Genomic DNA, 18,571 nt, shown 5'->3' on the forward strand with positions numbered 1-18,571 from the left:
ACAGATCTTTCCAGATGTCAAAAACATGCATATACAATGGACAACAATTAAGCTGGGAAGCAGGACTAACAAATATGAGGATATATATTGATTTTTCTCTCCTCTTTTTTTGTGCCCAGAATCAGATGTTGCTGACTTTGATGGCAGAAGCTCCCTTCTGTATAGGTTCAATCAGAAGCTGCTGAGCACTCTCAAAGATGTGATCTCTCTGAAGTTCAAGAGCATCCAAGGAGACGGAGTTCTGTTCCATGGAGAAGGTCAACGTGGAGACCACATAACACTGGAGCTCCAGAAAGGGAGGCTCGCCCTGTACCTCAATTTGGGTAAGGTCAAGTTTATCCCTGCTCAAGTGCTTATGGGAAAGTTCTTTATATAGCAGGTTTCAATTCCTTATCCTAGTGTATAAGGTCAAAGTCTTTGGAGCACAATTCAAGAAATGTATTTCTTTTATTCCTGCTAGAGAGGAAAACATCATATTTTGAAATAATTAAGTTATATATGACATTATTTGAAGTGAGATCATATTGGTAGGTAAGAAGAGATACAAGTTACTTGCCAGGGTTTATTTTGTTTGTTTATATATTTATTTTATACTATCTACCTATTTATCTGTTTATGTCTTTTTAAAATAACTATGTTTAAACACACACATTTACACATTATAATGAGGCATGCTTACAATCCTTCTATTTGGTATACATTTATGAAAGTTAAGTTCCAGGGGAAAAATGGAGGGGAACATTTTACTTTCTTGAGAGCTTTTGTTTGTTTGGTTTTTGTTTGCTTTTAAGGGGAGATATCATGTGAATGAGGGAAATCTAAGTTTATGGGCATCCCTGTATCTTTTTATGATGGATACTTCTTTCTTCAGGTGTCCTGGCTATGTCAGGGTGAGCTTGAAACTTGTTAGATGCAAAGCTAGTTTAGTACAGAATACCCTCCTGTCTTCTGCACATCGAGGACATGAGCCTTTTGCTGTTGGTTGATGTCTATTGTGGCCTGTTTCACCTCAGGCAGGTCTCCATTTCACTGTAATCAACTTTCTATCCCAAAGGAAAAGAGAAAGGGTCAAGGAAGGATGAGCCAATTGCAGAAGGCACGGAGAAGAGTTCTGAAAGATGCAAAGACAAATCAATAAGAAAATTATAAAAAGAGCCAATTGGACAAAATAACTAGTGATCATTTTGTATGACAATTCTCTCTACCACACATTTATTAATATTTGGCCAAAAAGCCCATTTAGTTTTTTCTATAAAAAAGATACATTTTGTATTTTCACCAATAACTTTATTGATTTAAATATTTTGAGTATGTTAGCTATCTACTGCTATTGACTTCTAGTAGATAGAGGCCAGAGTGCTGCTAAATATCTTCCAATGCATAAGACAGCAGGACAGCAAATAATTACTTGTCCAGAAAGTCCATAGTACAAAGAAATACCACAAACCACCTCTTACATATTTGATCAGTCACAGCACCCTCTTTATACACGGCAGAAATCTGTTCTTGCATATCAGTTGCATCCTACCTTTCTAGAAATAATAAAGCATAATACACTGAAAATTTGAGTATTGTCTTTTATCTTCAATATTAAAATGGCTACATAAAATATCATCAATGTTGAGTGCTTTTTGTTATGGTGTTTGTCTTTCTCTGACTGGCTTATTTTTTTTTATATTCTTTATTGATTATGTTGTTACAGTTGTCTCAATTTCTTTTCCCTTTGTTCCCCTCCACCCAATGACCATCCTGCCTCCTGTTGCCCCCCCACTTAGTCCATGCCCATTGGTTGTGCATATAGTTCTTCTCAACATCTTCTTAATTCCTGTACCATCTCCCTCCCTTTCTCCTCTTTCCCCTCTCCACTGGCCTCCCTCCAAAATGTTCCCCAAACCTATCATTCTTTTCCCACTCTCGTTGCCTAGTTAGTTTGCCTTAGTTTCAGTTCCCTAGCTTCTGTTCTTGGTTGTTGTGATACAGTTTCATTTTAATGTTCATAGTTTTGATCCTCTTTCTCCTAAACATGTCTCTTTGCATTTCATATAACAGTGGTTTGAATCTGATGAACTCCTTCAGTTTTACTTTGTCCTGAAAGCACTTTCTCTGCCCTTCTATTCTGAATGACAGCTTCACTGGATAGAATAATCATGGTTGTAGGTTTTTGCTTTTCATTACTTTAAATATTTCCTGCCAGTCCCTTCTTGCTTGCAGAGTCTCCTTTGAGAAATCAACTGATAGTCTAATTGGGACACCTTTATACATAGTTCTTTTCTTCTCTCTTGCTGCTTTTAAGATTCTCTCTTTATCTTTATATTTTGACATTTTGATTATAATGTGTCTTGATGTGGTTCTCCCTGGGTCCAGGTTTATTGGACCTCTCTGTGCTTCCTGGACCTGTAAGTCTATTTCCTTCCTCAAGTTAGAGAAGTTCTGCTTCATTATTTTTTCCACATAATTTTTCAATTTCTAGTTCTCCTTCTTCACCTTCTGGCAACCCTATGATTCAGATATTGGTCTGCTTATAGCTGTGCCATAGGTTTCTGAGCCTCTTCTCATTTTCATCAATTTTTGTTTCCTTTTTATGCACTGGCTAACTGTTCCTTTCCTATGTTCTGATTTGTTGATTTAATCCTTGGTCTTCTTTCTCTCACCATTAGTTTTGTATGTGTTTTCATTCATTTCAGCAGGACTAGCCTTCATTCCATCCCTGTCTTGTTTAAGATCTGCTGTTATGTCTGCAAGCATTCGTATAATGAAAGCTCTGAACTGTGCCTCAGAAAGATTTCCTATCTGCTGATCCATTGGATTAGTTTTTTGCTGTCTGGTCACCTGTGTCACTGGGATCTCTATCGTGATCTGTGCCATCCTGACAGTTTTATGTTTACCTTTGCTTCCTGGGTGGGGTTGTCACACCTCTTATGCTATAGGAGGTAGAGCCCCATGCACTCATCACTACCAGGTGACCATTCACACAATGCTGTGGCATTTTGTATGGGGGCGGGGGTCCAAGATGGATTTCTGTCATTCACTCTCCACTGAGAGACTGTAGTCTCCTCCTCTTTCCCCATGCCCTCTGGCCCTGACAGTCTGAGGCAATGGGGGTTTGCCTTCCCCAGCATTGGAATCGTGAGCTGATGGGTCTGGTCTGCAGCCTGGGGTGCTCTCCAGGTGTTTCTTGCCTCTTTTTAAATATGGGTATCTGTGCTTACTGCAGTCCCGCCATTGTTGCCACAGCTGTCACTGCCAGCAGAGCTTGACCTCTCTGCCCTGGCTTCTCCCCTCCTACCTGTCTGGATGAACACCATTTGTTTATAACTTCATATGTTGGACTTCCATGTAGCTTTATTTTCTGGAACTTGTTATTTCTGGTTTTGTGGTAGATGTATTCCTTCTTAGTTGTGGAGGAAGATGGAGCATGTCAGTCTAGGCATCCATCTTGGCCAGAAGCCCTCTGATGGGCTTCTATTTTGAGGTTTTCAATGCATGCTAATATGACAGCTGTCAATACAATCAAACAAAATTGTTTTGAATTAAGTTAAAGATAACTAAACATTACTAGAGATATTGTATGGGGAAAAAAAAAAAACTAAACAAACATTTTGGCCAACCCAAAATTAAGAAAAGAAGTGAACATTATACCTGTGAAAGAAAATTGTCACAAAGATTTACTATTAGTAACAGAATTTAGTATGAAAGTTCAAATAGCATCAAAAACTGCGAGGGGGGGCAGGTCTGAAAAATGACAGATGAGTGAGGAGAGGCTGCCCTTGCTTGCTCCTAAAATTGGTCTATAGTTTCAGCTAAATATTGACAGAGAATCTTTTAACATCTGGATACTGGCAGGAGTTGAACCTTGGCACTGCTGGTGGTGGAGGCTACCTGTGAGCAACCCATCTGGTGAGGATCATGGAGGAGACATGGGAACAGCACAAGTTCTGGCTGCCTTGGCTACCCAGGAAGATGCCAGTGGAGTACTAAGTTTTCTAGATGCCCCTGAATCTCCCCTGAGAGCAGTCAGAGGTGGAGATCCAGGTTGTGCCCACTGGAAGAACCAGGAGTTGGCCAGGTGGCTTCTGGATCTACGAGGCTGTGAGCAGCATTCTTGTGTGTGTGTGTGTGTGTGTGTGTGTGTGTGTGTGTGTGTATTTTAATTTATTGATTGTATTTTGCGGATCAGGAGGAAAGGCTAAGGATAGGGCAAGATCATTGAGGAGGGCATGTGCAGGAGCCCATTTGCAAGTGTGCACTAAGCCCCCACACCCACTGCACAGGTCTAGCACTGGCCAGGCACAAGAGACCTACTCTGATCTACCCACCCACCAGAGCAGGAGACTACTACTGGCCCATGTGGCCCTGCGTGCAAACCTGCTAGTGCTGTGGCAGAACACCCATGGCCTGCCCATTCTACTGAGAAGCAGAATGCTACCTGCCTTCACACCCACCCGCCACCATGGCCTGCCTGCGTGCTGATGGAATAATCACACTTTCCATGCACGATCTGAGCTAAAGCCAAAAGAGGGGGAAATGAACTAGATGAGCTTTGGAAAACTTTGGACACTAGTTCTGGAGAAAAAGCTGGGGGAGCCAGAGACCAGATCCCAGGGCAGACTCAACCCCAGTACTATGAGAGAAATCTCATAAGCAGACTACTCGCAACAAAGAGGCATCAGCCAGAGGCAGCTCAACAACTGTCTGAAGTGGGCAGAGTGACTCTTAGTCAGCTAACTGAAGGGAAGGACCCACCTAAGAGCAACACAACAACCAAAACCAAAATAACACTATAAAGTCCAAATAAAACACATAAAGGGCATCCCAAGAGCATCAAGTTAAGGATATCAAGAAGTCTGCACCACTGAATCACACAGGATTCCTACCACAGAAAGTTACACCATAAAGGCAGAAAATAAAAGCTGATCAATCTAAGAAGCAGAAACAAACAAGAACAGATGCTTTTAAAGGGGAGGAGAAGAAACAACACCCTAACAAAAATAAAGGAGGAATCCACAGAAGGAAGAATACATGAAATAGAGGCAAGCAAACTATCAGAAATGGAATTAAAAACAATAGTAATGAGGAAACTCAATGAACTCAGCAAACTCAAAGAAAACTACAACGAACTTCAGAGAAACTACAAAGAACTCCAGAGAAGCTACAAGGAACTTACTGAGAACTACACCAGCATGAAATAAAAACAAAGAATCTACCAATAAGAACCAGGAAAAAATGAAGACATTCATTTCTGAACTGATGAACACAGTAGAAGCAATCAAAAGCAGGCTAAATGAAGCAGAAGATCGGATCCGTGAGTTAGAGGACATGTAAAAATAAATTCCCAGACAATGCAACAAAATAAAAAAAGACAGAAAAAGAATGAAGAGCGTTTAAGCGAACTGCAGAACAACATGAAATGAAACAATATCCATATCACAGGGATAACAGAAGAAGAAGGGGAATAAGGGATAGAAAACCTGATTGAAAAAGTAATGATAAAAGCTTCCCTAACTTGATGACAGAAAAAGTCATGCAAGGACAGGAAGCACAAAGGTCCCAATGAAGATCAACCCAACGAGGCCTACTCCAAGGCACATTCATAATTAAAATGGTAACATTCAAAGAAAAAGAGAGAATCCTAAAGGCAGCAAGAGAAAAACAGCAAATAACTTACAAAGAGTTCCGATAGACTAGCAATTGATTTCTCAACAGAAACACTACAAGCCAGAAGGTACTGGTAAAAAATATTTCAAGCAAGGATAAACAAGGCCTACAACCAAGACCATTCTATCCAGCAAGGCTCTTTTTCAAAATGCAGGGTGAAATAAGGAAGACTAAAAGAATACATCTCCACCAAAGAAGCATTGTAAGAGATTCTAAGGGGAATGCTTTAAGAAAGAGAAAAAGAAAAGAAAAGGGGAGGAATACAGACACAAAGAAAAATAAATAAATACCTGTCAATAATAACCTTCAATGTAAATGGATTGAATGCACCAATAAAAAGACATAGGGTAGTGGAATGGATATGAAAAAATGACCCACATATATCCTGTCTACAAGAGACACACATCAAAACAAAAGATCTACACACACTGAAAGTGAAAGGATGGAAAAAAGTATTTCAAGCAAATGGACATGAAAAAAAAAAAAAGCTGGGGTAGCAATACTTATATCAGACAAAACAGATTTCACAGGAAAGGCCATAAAAAAGACAAAGAAGGACATTTTGCAATACTTCAGGGAACAATCCATCAAGAAGATATAACCCTGGTACACATATATGCACCCAACATAGGAGCACCCAAATATATAAGGAAATTTTTAGAAGACTATAAGGAGGCTATCATTAACAACTCACTCATAGTGAGGAACCTTAACACTCGATTGTCGATATTCAAAACAAAGAAACACCAAGGATAGTGAGGCATTGAACAATACTCTAGAGAGAATAAACTTAGCTGCTATATATAGAACTTTTCACCACAAAGAGGCAAAATATACATTATTTTCAAGTGCACATGGAACATTTTCAAAGATACACCACATGATAGGACATAAAACAAGCATCAACCAATTCAAGAAAATTGAAATTATATGAAGCAATCTCTCAGACAACAATGCCTTGAAACTAGAAATCAACCTCAATGAAAAAACTCAAAGATATTCAAACTAATGCAGAATGAATAACGTGATATTAAATAATGAATGGATTAACAATGACATCAAAGAAGAAATCGAGAGGTTTCTGGAAACAAATGATAATGAACACACAACAACCCAAAACCTATGAAACACAGTGAAAGTGGTCCTGAGAGGAAAGTTCATAGTAATACAGGCCTACCTAAAAAGGATAAAGGAATCTCAAATACAGTATCTAACCCTACAGCTAAGAGAACTAGAACAACAACAACAAACAAAGCCCAGAGTGAGTAGAAGGAAGGAAATCAATAAGATCAGAGCAAAATTAAATGACAGAGACTAAAAAAAAATATATATATACATATATATATACATATATATATATATATCAAAATATCAATAAAACTAGAAGCTGGTTCTTTGAAAAGGGAAACAAAATCGAGAAGCCTTTAGTCAGGCCCATCAAGAAAAAAAGGGAGAGGACCCAAATGAACAAAATAAAAAATGAAAGAGGAGGAATCACAACCAATATGACAGATATACAAAGATTGTCAGAAATTACTACAAACAACTATTTGGCAAGAAACTTGACAAGACAGATGAAATGGACAAATTTCTAGAAACATAAAATCTTCAAAAACTGAATCAAGAAGAAGCAGAAAGCCTGAACAGACCGATAAAAAAGAGTGAAACTAAAGCAGTAATCAAAAAATTCTTAGCACTAAAAAGCCCTGGACTGGATGGCTTCAGAAGTGAATCATACAAAATATTTAGGGAATAACTAACACCTGCCCTTCTCAAACTATTCCAAAAAAATTCAAGAAGACTCCCTAACTCTTTCTATGAAACCACTGTTACCTTAATTCTAAAACCAGTTCTAGATACAACAAAGAAATAAAACTACAGACCAATATTGCCAATGAACAGAGACACTACAGCCCTCAAAAAAATATTGGCAAACTAGATCCTGCAACACATTAAAAGGACCATACACCACAACAAAGTGAGATTCATGCCAGAGATGTAGGAATGATTTAATATTTGCAAGTCAATTAATGTAATACACCATAAACAAAATGAAAGGCAAAAATCACATGATCATGTCAATAGATGCAGAAAAAGCATTTGATAAAGAACAATATCCATTTATGATGAAAACACTCAGCAAAATGGGATTAGAGGGAGAATACCTCAACTTAATAAAGGCCATATATGAGAAACCTGAAGCCAACACCATACTCAGTGAACAAAAACTAAATGTATTCCTCCTGAGAGCAGGAACAAGACAAGGATGTCCACTTTCTCCACTCCTATCAATATAGATTTGGAAATTCTAACCACAGCAATCAGATAAGATAAAGAACTAAAAGGCATCCAAACTGGGAAAGAGGAAGTAGAACTGCCATTATTTACAGATGACATAATAGTGTCCCCAGAAAACTCTATAGACTCCACAAAACAAAACAAAACAAAAAAACTACTCAACATAATAAGTGAACTTGGAAAAATAGCAGGTACAAAGTCAATATTCAGAAATCGAAGTTACTTCTGTACACTAACAATAAAATATCAGAGATCGAATCTAAAAAAAAATTCCATTTACTATAGCAACAAGAAAAATAAAGTACCTAGGAATAAACTTAACCAAAGAGATAAAAGACTTGTACTCAGAAAACTACATAACACTAAAGAAATAAGTTAAGGAAGATACAAATAAATGGAAGCATATATCATGTTCATGTATCAGAAGAATCAACATCATTAAAATGTCCATATGACCCAAAGCAATTTATAAATTAAGTGCAATCCCTATTAAAATACCAATGACATATTTCTCAGGCTTAGAACAAATAATTCAAAAATTTATATGGAACCAAAAAAGACACTAAATATCCACAGCAATCTTGAGACGGAAGAACACAGTAGGAGGTATCACTATACCTGATATCAAACTATACTACAAAGCCACTGTAATCAAAACTGTCTGGTACTGGCATAAGAACAGAAATATATATCACAGAACAGAATAGAGAGTCCCAAAATAAACCAAGTCTACATGGTCAACTAATATTTGACAAAAGGGGGAGGAACATAAAATGGAGAGAGAAGAGCTTCTTTAACAAATGGTGCTGGGAGAACTGGACAGGAATGTGCAAAAAAATAAAACTAGACCACCAACTTACACCACACACCAGAATTAACTCAAGATGTATCAAATATTTAAATGTAATCTGTGACAGCATTAAAGCCCTAGAGGAAAACACGAGCAGGAAAATTTCAGATATCCCACTAGCAAGATTTTCACCAATACATCTCCTAAGGCAAGGGAAATAAAGAAAAGAATAAACAAATGGTACTACATCAAACTAAAGAGTTTCTGCTCAGCAAAAGAAAACACCAGCAAGATGAAAAGGGAACAAACCATATGACAAACCATATTTGTCAATGATACTTCAGACAAGGAATTGATCTAAAAAATATATGAAGAACTTATATGGTGTATTGAGCCATCTCAACACCAAGAAGACAACCCAATTAAAAAATGGGCAAAGAACCTGAACACACACTTTCCAATGACTTACAGAGGGTGTACAGGCTAATGAAAGAATGCTCAACATCACTAGCCATCAGAGAGATGCAAATAAAAACCACAATGAGATACCACTTTACACCAGTCAGAATGGTCGTCATTAACAAATCAACAAACAACAAGTGCTTTGAGGATGTGGAGAAACAGGAACCCTAGTGCACTGTTGGTGGGAATGCGGACTGGTGCAGCCACTGTGGAAAACAGTATGGAATTTCCTTAAAAAACTAAAAGTTAAACTGCCTTTTGAAACAGCATTATACCTGAAAAATCCTGAAACAACAATTCAAAAGGACTTATGTACCCCTATGTTTGTAGCAGCACTATTTACAATAGCCAAGTGCTGGAAACAGGCTAAGTGCCCATCTGTAGATGAGTGGATTAAAAAACAGTGCTACATTTACACAATGGAATACTATGCAGCAGAAAAAAAGGAGCTTCTACCATTTGCAATAACATGGATGGAACTAGACAGAATTATGCTTAGTGAAATAAGCCAGGCAATGAAACAAAAACACCATATGATATCACCTAATACAGGAAAGTAATGAACAACACAAACAAATGAACAAAATTTAACCAGAGACATGTAGACAAGGAACAGATTTACAGTTACCAGGGGGTAGATGGGGAGGGAGGAAATTAGGGAAAAGGTTTAGTAAAGGAACTAGTATGAATAATCCATGGACATGTACAATGAGGTGGGGATTGACTGTGGGAGAAGGGGTGGGATTTGTAGGGGGGAGCAATTGGGGGAAAAGTGGGACAACTACAATAGAAAAACAATAAATTTTTAAAAACTGGGAAAAATCACAGTTAAATACATTTGAACAAATAACAGAAACAACATAAAAATGAAGATTAGTTCAGATTCAACAAAAAGCCAAATGATGCAGGCCTTTATTTTGAGTAATTTTTTGAGTATCTTCTTAGCCTCCATGGTGAATATTGTCAGGGGTATAAAGAGAATTTCTCGAATCCAAATTTAACTCATAAAAATGTCACCTAATGCTTTAGATTAAATATACATCTACAGCATGTTTAGAAGCAGAGTGTTACTTAGAAGAGAGCAGTAAGAGGTTTTGCTCATAACCTCCCTGATTGTATTTTAGCAATTTATCAATGAACTACTTAAAGGGTGGATATATAAATATTCAGCAGAAATACATTGGTTCATTAACTGTTCAATTTTCAGGAAAAAAATATGGGTGAATGAAATAGAAGCACCCCCCTGCCTTGCACTGCCTCCACCAATTACATATGCCTTAGAGAGCACTGTGAGGTTTGGGTGAAGTTACTATTACTTGCCAGTCATATAACATATATTCGACTGGTAATATTGAATCTACCAGTTAGTGCTACAAGTATTTAGGTTACCAACTCATATATGGCATTCCTCATCTACAGCTCTATTTCCTCAGTATAGCGTGATGGAAAGAAACATGTGGTCATGCAACAGATTTCATTGAAATTGCAGACATACGTTGGCTATGTATGATGGGGGAGGCCGCATAAGCTACATGAATTTAAAAAAAAATATTTCTAATCTGGGCTAATAATAACTATTTTGCAGAGCATGAATATAAACCCCAAAAGATTATGAATGAGTAATTTGTTAGTAAATAAACATGGAGAAGTACCAAGAACAAAAGCTCTTAATATTACTCATTTATTCAACACATATTTGAATGTTCCACACCCTGTGCTATGCCAGTCTTCCTAAAAAGAAATGGGTATATTAAGGTAAATAGGACCTGCTCCTTGTGGTGATACATACAAGACAAAGAAAGTCTTTTGTTTCTCCAAATTGCATCTACCCTATATTTCTAACCATGGTAGTGGCAAAGTAAAACCTCATTCAGTAGTAAGAATATGTACTTTCTGCATTCTTTAAAGTTTGGGAATACCTCCATCTTTTTACCTGCTTTTGGATTTCCTCCATTGCCATTAGTTTACATGTTTCTCTTTCCTGTACTTACCCATTTTAAGCAGTCACCTAGGATAGCTGTCTAGTAGCTTCTTCTCTAGAAAGACATTGCTATACATTATTATTTTAACTCTTTATTTCTCAATTTTGCCAGCAGATATCTGGAACATTACCTTAAGGGGGAATTACTTTGAATTGCCCAGAATGAAACTGTAATGCAGGTTCCACGAGGGCAAGATAACATTTTTTTTTCATTGCTGAGCTCCAGAACCTAGGTATGCACCTACCTAAAGTAGGTACTTGAGACAAACTGAGTCCATTCGAAAAAGGTGCTTTCATTTCAAACATCAGGGCCAGACACAAATATACATTGTTCCCATTGGACTTGCTCACCTGCAAGTCTATGCACCTAACTTCCTCATGAGTCTTTCTCTCTCCTGTGAGGGTATCTTATATTTACAGAATACCCACAATGTGCTAGACTCCTATCCAATCCTCAGAGCAGTCTTATTCGTTAAATAAACATGAACCTCAATTTACCCACGTGGAATATTAGGTTCAAAAAAGATAAATCACTTGCTCAATTTGTACAGCCGGCTATTAGGTGTAACCACTATTAATGTCTAGTTATATCTAACTCGTTTTTACTATTATTTTAATATTATAAAATAAGCTAATGATCCATGGGTGGGTTGCTCAGTTGGTTGAAATGTCATCTTATACACCAAAAACTTGCAGGTTTGATTCCTGGTCAGGGCACATACCTAGGTTACTGGTAGGATCCCCCGTTGGGTGCTTATGGGAGGCAACTGGTTGATATTTCTCTCTCACATGAGTGTTTCTCTCTCTCTCTCTCTCCCTTCCTCTCTTTCAAATCAATAAACATATCTTCAAGTGAGTATTTAAAAAATAGGCTAATGTGCTAATTGTATATCTGGTAGAGGGTCATTATTCAAAATTTATAAAGACTCATACACTCAACACCAAAAAACAAATGACCCAATTAAAAATGGGTAGAGGAACTAAATAGACACTTCTCCAAAAAGGACATATAGATGACCAAAAGACATGAAAAGGTGCTCAACATCTTCCCACATAACTCTTTGCTGACTGTCTGATTCACATTACCTAGTTACCCCTACCATGGCTGACTTGGACTGTTCAGTTCTGTGGTGAAACAAACTAGGCAAACCCCCTTTGATTATTTTTTTAGGGTAGAAAAATGATATTTCTATAACTACAAATAAAAAAGCTATTTGTTCTCTCATACCATAAAGAGTTTTCACACATCTCATTCAGATCAACTGTGGCAGTTTGCCCTCTGTGGAATTAAAACAGGACAAATCCTTATATACAGTAGGGGAAATCAAATAGCAGACATATTACATGACTGGGGACTGTTGTAAGAACTAAACAAGAGATCAAAATACATGCATGTCCCTCATCCTTACAAGAGTTCAGTGCCTTCGAAACGAGAAAAAGTTTTGTGCTATCTGTAGTAAGTACAGTTGTAGTAACATGAGAACCCTGGAGTAGCATAAACAAACACGTGCACTGTGGGGTGTACAGTGCAAGTGTCCTGGGGCCAAATTTGAGGTTTACAGGCAAAAACACTGATTGCATAACAACACATTGAGGTATCTTGAGATATCAGTGAAAGCTCTGCATGTTCTCAAGAGTCAAATGAAAATTTACTTTAGCTCTTTTAAAATTCATACATTTTAATAAGCCAATTCACCTGTAATTATAGACTAAGTATTATATTTTTGAGCTTGTATTAAACACTGTGGAAGGTTTTTTTCAAGTTTCTATTTTTGAGAGCCTACATTTAAGCTCTCTACTACACATTTAAAAAATATATTACAATTAAGTCATGTGGCAATCCTACAAACTATGTCTAACCCAGTTTTACAGATGAAGAAACTGGTGGTCATTGTTGCCCAGTCAGTTTTTCAAAGTGACATATTTGCATAGCTATAGACCTGGGATTAGAACCCTCTTTAATCTTACACCCATGTCTTGATATTAATGATTACATTTTTTGGAAACCTTCATAAAACAATTACATAGTAAATATCAGCAAGTCCATATGCATGTGTTAATTTGTGAGAATAGATAGAGATGGGTGGAAGAGAGGAATCCAGAAAGACTTTATGAATTAACTGTAATTACATGGCTTTCTGTTAGTTTTTTTCTTTATCAATGTCTGCATATTGTCACACAAGATAGTATTTTTATCCTCACCCGAGGACATTTTCTTTTGCTTTTTTAGAAAGAGAGAGGAAGGGAGAGAGAGAAACATGCCTGCAAAAGAATCCAATTGATTGGTTGGTCTGTGCAGGGAATGGTGATCTGTATATATTTGGACCAGGGCTCACTGGCACTCAAGTGCACACTGGGGATGAACTCTCAACCCAGGTATGTGCCGTGACAGGAACTGAACCCACGACCTTTCAGTTATGGGACAATGCTCCAACCCACTGAGCCATACTGGGCAAGATCACACAAGATATTTTTATGATACTGACTAGCCTACGGAGCTGAAATTTGCTTTTTCATTCTATGTTATGCTTTTACCCTTAGTGTTGCCCCACTTTTCTTTTATACAACTCTCTCCCTTTAGATCCATTAAATTATTTTCTGATACCATCTGTTCCTTTACAAGCTTATGTGTATGTGGTAGATGCAGATGGTCAGAACATAAGAAATGGAGATAAATGTGTAATCTTTTTCTTTTTCCAAGAGAGGCAGTTTGAGAATATTACATTTGAGGACAGGTAGAGCTGAGTTGTAACCTTAATTCTTTGTTGTTGGGTAAGACATGTGCCTTCTTTGAGACAGAGCTTATTGCAGGGTTGTGTTCAGAAATAATTGAAACAAAATACATAAAGTTGTTACCTCATGTGAGAAGTTTAATAAATACAGATAAATACCAATATTGATAATCTGAAAAATTAAAGGTGGGACCATTCATTCTAAAGATCCAGAAGAGGCAGGCAACAGGAATACCCATATGAATGTCCAACATTTGAGCCAGGAATCAAGCCTTTCTAAGAGTGATTTCCACCCCCCCCCCCCTGAAATACAGTCTTAAACAAGAGACTTTCCAATCCCTTTTGCTCAGGCCATCTGAAATTCACAGATTGTGAAAGTTAAAGTAGCATGCATTTTTGAACTAAATTAAGAGCAAGTAAGAAGTTTCAATAAAAAAAGCTTTTTGGGTGAAAATACTGAAAATACACTTAGACAGAATATGTTAGTTGGAAGGGTGAAGAAATTGATATGTTTATCCATAGTATGATGGAGATGGGAGATAAAAAGATTAAATTAAAAATATTTTGCAAATATATTATGCTTCCTATACAAATTGTTATATCCTTTTCGGTTTTGAGTAATACTTATATTATTTCATTTTAACTATATCTCAAAGCACATGACAACTAGTTTATTTTAATTAGAAATAACACTTTTTTCATTTTTGTTGGCCTAAAAGACAACTTTTGCATATTTTTATTGCCTTTGTCCTTCACAAATGTTCATGGGATTTTATCTTGCCTTAATCAATTGGAAACTAATTAAAGGTAGTAGACTTCAATTGTCACTGAAATAAAACTTAAAATATGTATTTCAGGATAAAGAGTTTTATAATTTTTTGAGAAATTTTATTGTAATCTCTAATAATGACATTTCTAGGTAAGGTGGAATGTTTCCTAGGACTAAGATCCTGCCTTCTTCCTGGTAACACCTAATACAGATACAATTCAAAAAGTCTACTTGATGAATTGCAGAAACCTTATTTTCCCAGTTGCTTAAACAAACTAATTTTCACTCAATTTGTTTTAATACAGGATTTCAGAGTACTAGCGTAGAAAAAAGTAAAGAAGAGGTGAGTGAAATTAATTTATGTCTGCCATTTATTGGTTAACATAAAAGTAACTTGGTTGGAAAGAATATATGCACCCCTATGTCCATTGCAGCATTATTCACAATAGCAACACAAGCAACTCAAGTATCCATCAGAAGACAAATGGAAAAAAAAGCTGTGGTACACATATGTAGTGGAATATTACTTAGTCATAAAGAGAACAAAGTCTTTCCATTTGAAAAATAAGAGGTACAATTTGCTAGTTACAAAATAGGGGAATGTAAAGTATAGCATAGGAAATATAGTCAATAATAGTATAATAACTTTGTAGGGTGCTATTTGGATACTGGAAATATCAGAGGGAACACTGTGTAAAGTATATGATTGTCTAACCACTATGCTGTACACCTGAAACTAATACAAAATAATATTAAATGTAAATTGTAATTGAAGAAAGTTAATGAAAGAAGCAAAAAAGAAGCAACTTGTAACACAGGGGATACTCTATATTTGCCGATCACTCATATAGTATTCAATAAATCAGTTATGCAAAATAAAGATTACATTTTAAAAAGTTGTTTTCCCATTATGTTCACTCTAAAATATAGAAAAAAACACTTTTGTTAATATTTTAGTTAAATACATTCTTGAGTTTGCTTTTATCAATTTCTTTTTGTTTTTTTTATTTGAATCACTTTATTTCACTTTTGGTAATACCTGTATTTGGGCCTTAACAACAGTTAATTTTAATTTTGAAAATACAAAACATTAATTACTTCATACCCCCCCAAAAAAGTAATAGAGTAACCTGTTGACCATTAGTAAAAGAAAACTAACTTAGAAACACAGTGATCCCTCACTTATTGCGGGTATTACATTCTAGACCCCCCCGCAATAGGTGAAAATCCACGACATAGGAACCTTAAATTTATTTTAGCACTTATATATATATTTTAAGGCTTTATAAACCCTTCATACACACTTATAAACCATTTCCAATTCCTTGTTCACCTTTCCCACTCCCTTATTAACCTTTTCCACACCTTTATAAACACTACTTATGTTCTTTTTTTAATTTTATTTTATTTTTTGGTTTTTTAATTACAGTTGTCCCATTTTTCCCCCATTGCTCCCCCCACCCAGCCCATCCCTTCTCCCACAATCATATCCCTCCCCATTGTCCATGTCCATGAATCATTCATACACGTTCCTTGACTAGACCCTTCCCTTACTTGTCCCCCTTCTCTCCCTCCCCCCTCCTCCCTACTGACTACTATTCTAGTCTTTGCCTATTTAGTTCCTTTGTTTGTGTTGCTCTTTACTTTCCTGTATTAGGTGATATCATGCGGTATTTTTCTTTCTTTGCCTGGCTTATTTCACCAAGCATAATTCTGTCTAGATCCATCCATGTTGTCGCAAATAGCAGGAGTTCCTTCTTTCTTTCTGCTACATAGTATTCCATTGTGTAAATGTACCACAGTTTTTTTATCCACTCATCTACAAATGGGCACTTAGATTGTTTTCAGCACTTAGCTATTGTAAACAGGGCTGCTATGAACATAGGGGTGCATAGGTTTTTTTGAATTAGGGTTTTAGGATTTTTCGGGTATAATCCTAGCAGTGGAATCGCTGGTTCAAAAGGCAGTTCCATTTTTAGTTTTTTGAGGTAATTCCATACTGTTTTCCATAGTGGCTGCACCAGTCTGCATTCCCACCAACAGTGCAGTAGGGTTCCTGTTTCTCCACATCCTTGCCAGCATTTGTTGTTTGTTGATTTGTTGATGATGGCCATTCTGACAGGTGTAAGGTGGTATCTCATTGTGGTTTTTACTTGCATCTCTCTGATGGCCAATGATGTTGAGCATTTTTTTTATGTGCCTATGGACCTTCTGTATGTCCTCTTCGGAGAAGTGTTTGTTCAGGTCCTTTGCCCATTTTTTAATTGGGTTGTTTGTTTTCTTGATGTTGACTCATATAAGCTCTTGATATATTTTGGAGATCAGTCCCCTATCTGTGATATCATTGGCAAATATGTTTTCCCATATGGTTGGTTTCCTTTTCATCTTGCTGATGTTTTCTTTTGCTGAGCAGAAACTTTTTAGTTTGATGTAGTCCCATTTGTTTATTTTTTCCTTTATTTCTCTTGCCTTAGGAGATGTATCCGTGAAGATATTGTTACGTGGGATATCTGAAATTTTCCTGCCTATGTTTTCCTCTAGGACTTTTATGGTGTCACGGCTTACATTTAAGTCTTTAATCCATCTTGAGTTTATTCTTGTGTGTGGTGTAAGTTGGTGATCTAGTTTCATTTTTTTGCATGTCCCTGTCCAATTCTCCCAGCACCATTTGTTAAAGAGGCTCTTCTCACTCCATTTTATGTTCCTTCCTCCTTTATCATAGATTAGTTGACCATAGAGGCCTGGGTTTATTTCTGGGCTTTCAATTCTGTTCCACTGATCTATATGTCTGTTCTTATTCCAGTACCAGACTGCTTTGATCACAGTGGCTTTGGAGTATTGTTTGATGTCTGGTATCGTGATTCCTGCTGCTGTGTTCTTCTGTTTCAAGATTGCTTTTGCTATTCGGGGTCTTTTTTGGTTCCATATGAATTTTTGGAGGATTTGTTCTAGGTCAGTGAAATATGTCATTGGTATTTTAATAGGGATAGCATTGAATTTGTAAATTGCTTTGGGTAGTATGGCCATTTTGATGATGTTGATTCTTCCCATCCAAGAACATGGTATTTGCCTCCATTTATTTGTATCTTCCTTAATTTCTTTCTTCAATGTTGCATAATTTTCAGTGTACAGGTCTTTTATCTCTTTAAGTTTATTCCTAGGTACTTTATTTTTCTTGTTGTTATGGTAAATGGTATTTTCTTTTTTGCTTCTGTCTCTGAGATTTTATTGTTGGTGTACAGAAATGCCTTAGATTTCTGTATATTTATTTTGTACCCTGCTATTTTGCCAAATTCACTTATTATGTAAAGTAGTCTTTTAGTGGAGTTTATAGGGTTTTCTAGGTATACTATCATGTCGTCTGCAAATAGTGATAGTTTTACTTCTTCTTTTCAAATTTGGATGCCTTTTATTTCACTTTCTTGCCTATTTCTGTGGCTAGAACTCCAAGACTATGTTGAATAGGAGTGAGGAGAGTGGACATCCTTGTCTTGTTACTAATCTCAGTGGGAATGTATTCACTTTTTGTCCATTGAGTATGATGTTTGCTTCAGGTTTCTCATATATGGCCTTTATTATGTTAAGGTATGTTCCCTCTATCCCATTTTGCTGAGTATTTTCATCATAAATGATGTTGTGCTTAATCAAATGCTTTTTCAGTATCAATTGATATAATCATTGATATTTGCCTTTCAATTTGTTTATGTGGTGTATTACATTTATTGATTTGCAAATATTAAACCATTCTTGCATCCTTGGGATGAATCCCACGTGATCGTGGTGTATGATCTTTTTAATGTGTTGCTGGATCCTGTTTGCAAATATTTTGTTGAGAATTTTAGCATCTATGTTCATCAGCGATATTGGCCTGTACTTTTCTTTCT

General features: G+C 36.6%; 1 protein-coding gene across 1 annotated transcript in view; it reads left to right on the plus strand.

Moving 5' to 3' along the window:
- CNTNAP5 (contactin associated protein family member 5) overlaps nucleotides 1-18,571 on the plus strand; it is a 1,232,224-nt gene that overhangs the window by 569,663 nt on the left and 643,990 nt on the right. The window contains exon 5 of the mRNA XM_090279100.1: nucleotides 120-323. Within this exon, the coding sequence (XP_090135226.1) occupies nucleotides 120-323 (204 nt within the window). The remainder of the gene's footprint in view (nucleotides 1-119; nucleotides 324-18,571) is intronic.

This window comes from Furipterus horrens, unplaced genomic scaffold (assembly GCF_987537825.1).
Source record: "Furipterus horrens unplaced genomic scaffold, mFurHor1.1.pri manual_scaffold_1, whole genome shotgun sequence".
In the NCBI taxonomy this organism is placed as follows: Eukaryota; Metazoa; Chordata; class Mammalia; order Chiroptera; family Furipteridae; genus Furipterus; species Furipterus horrens.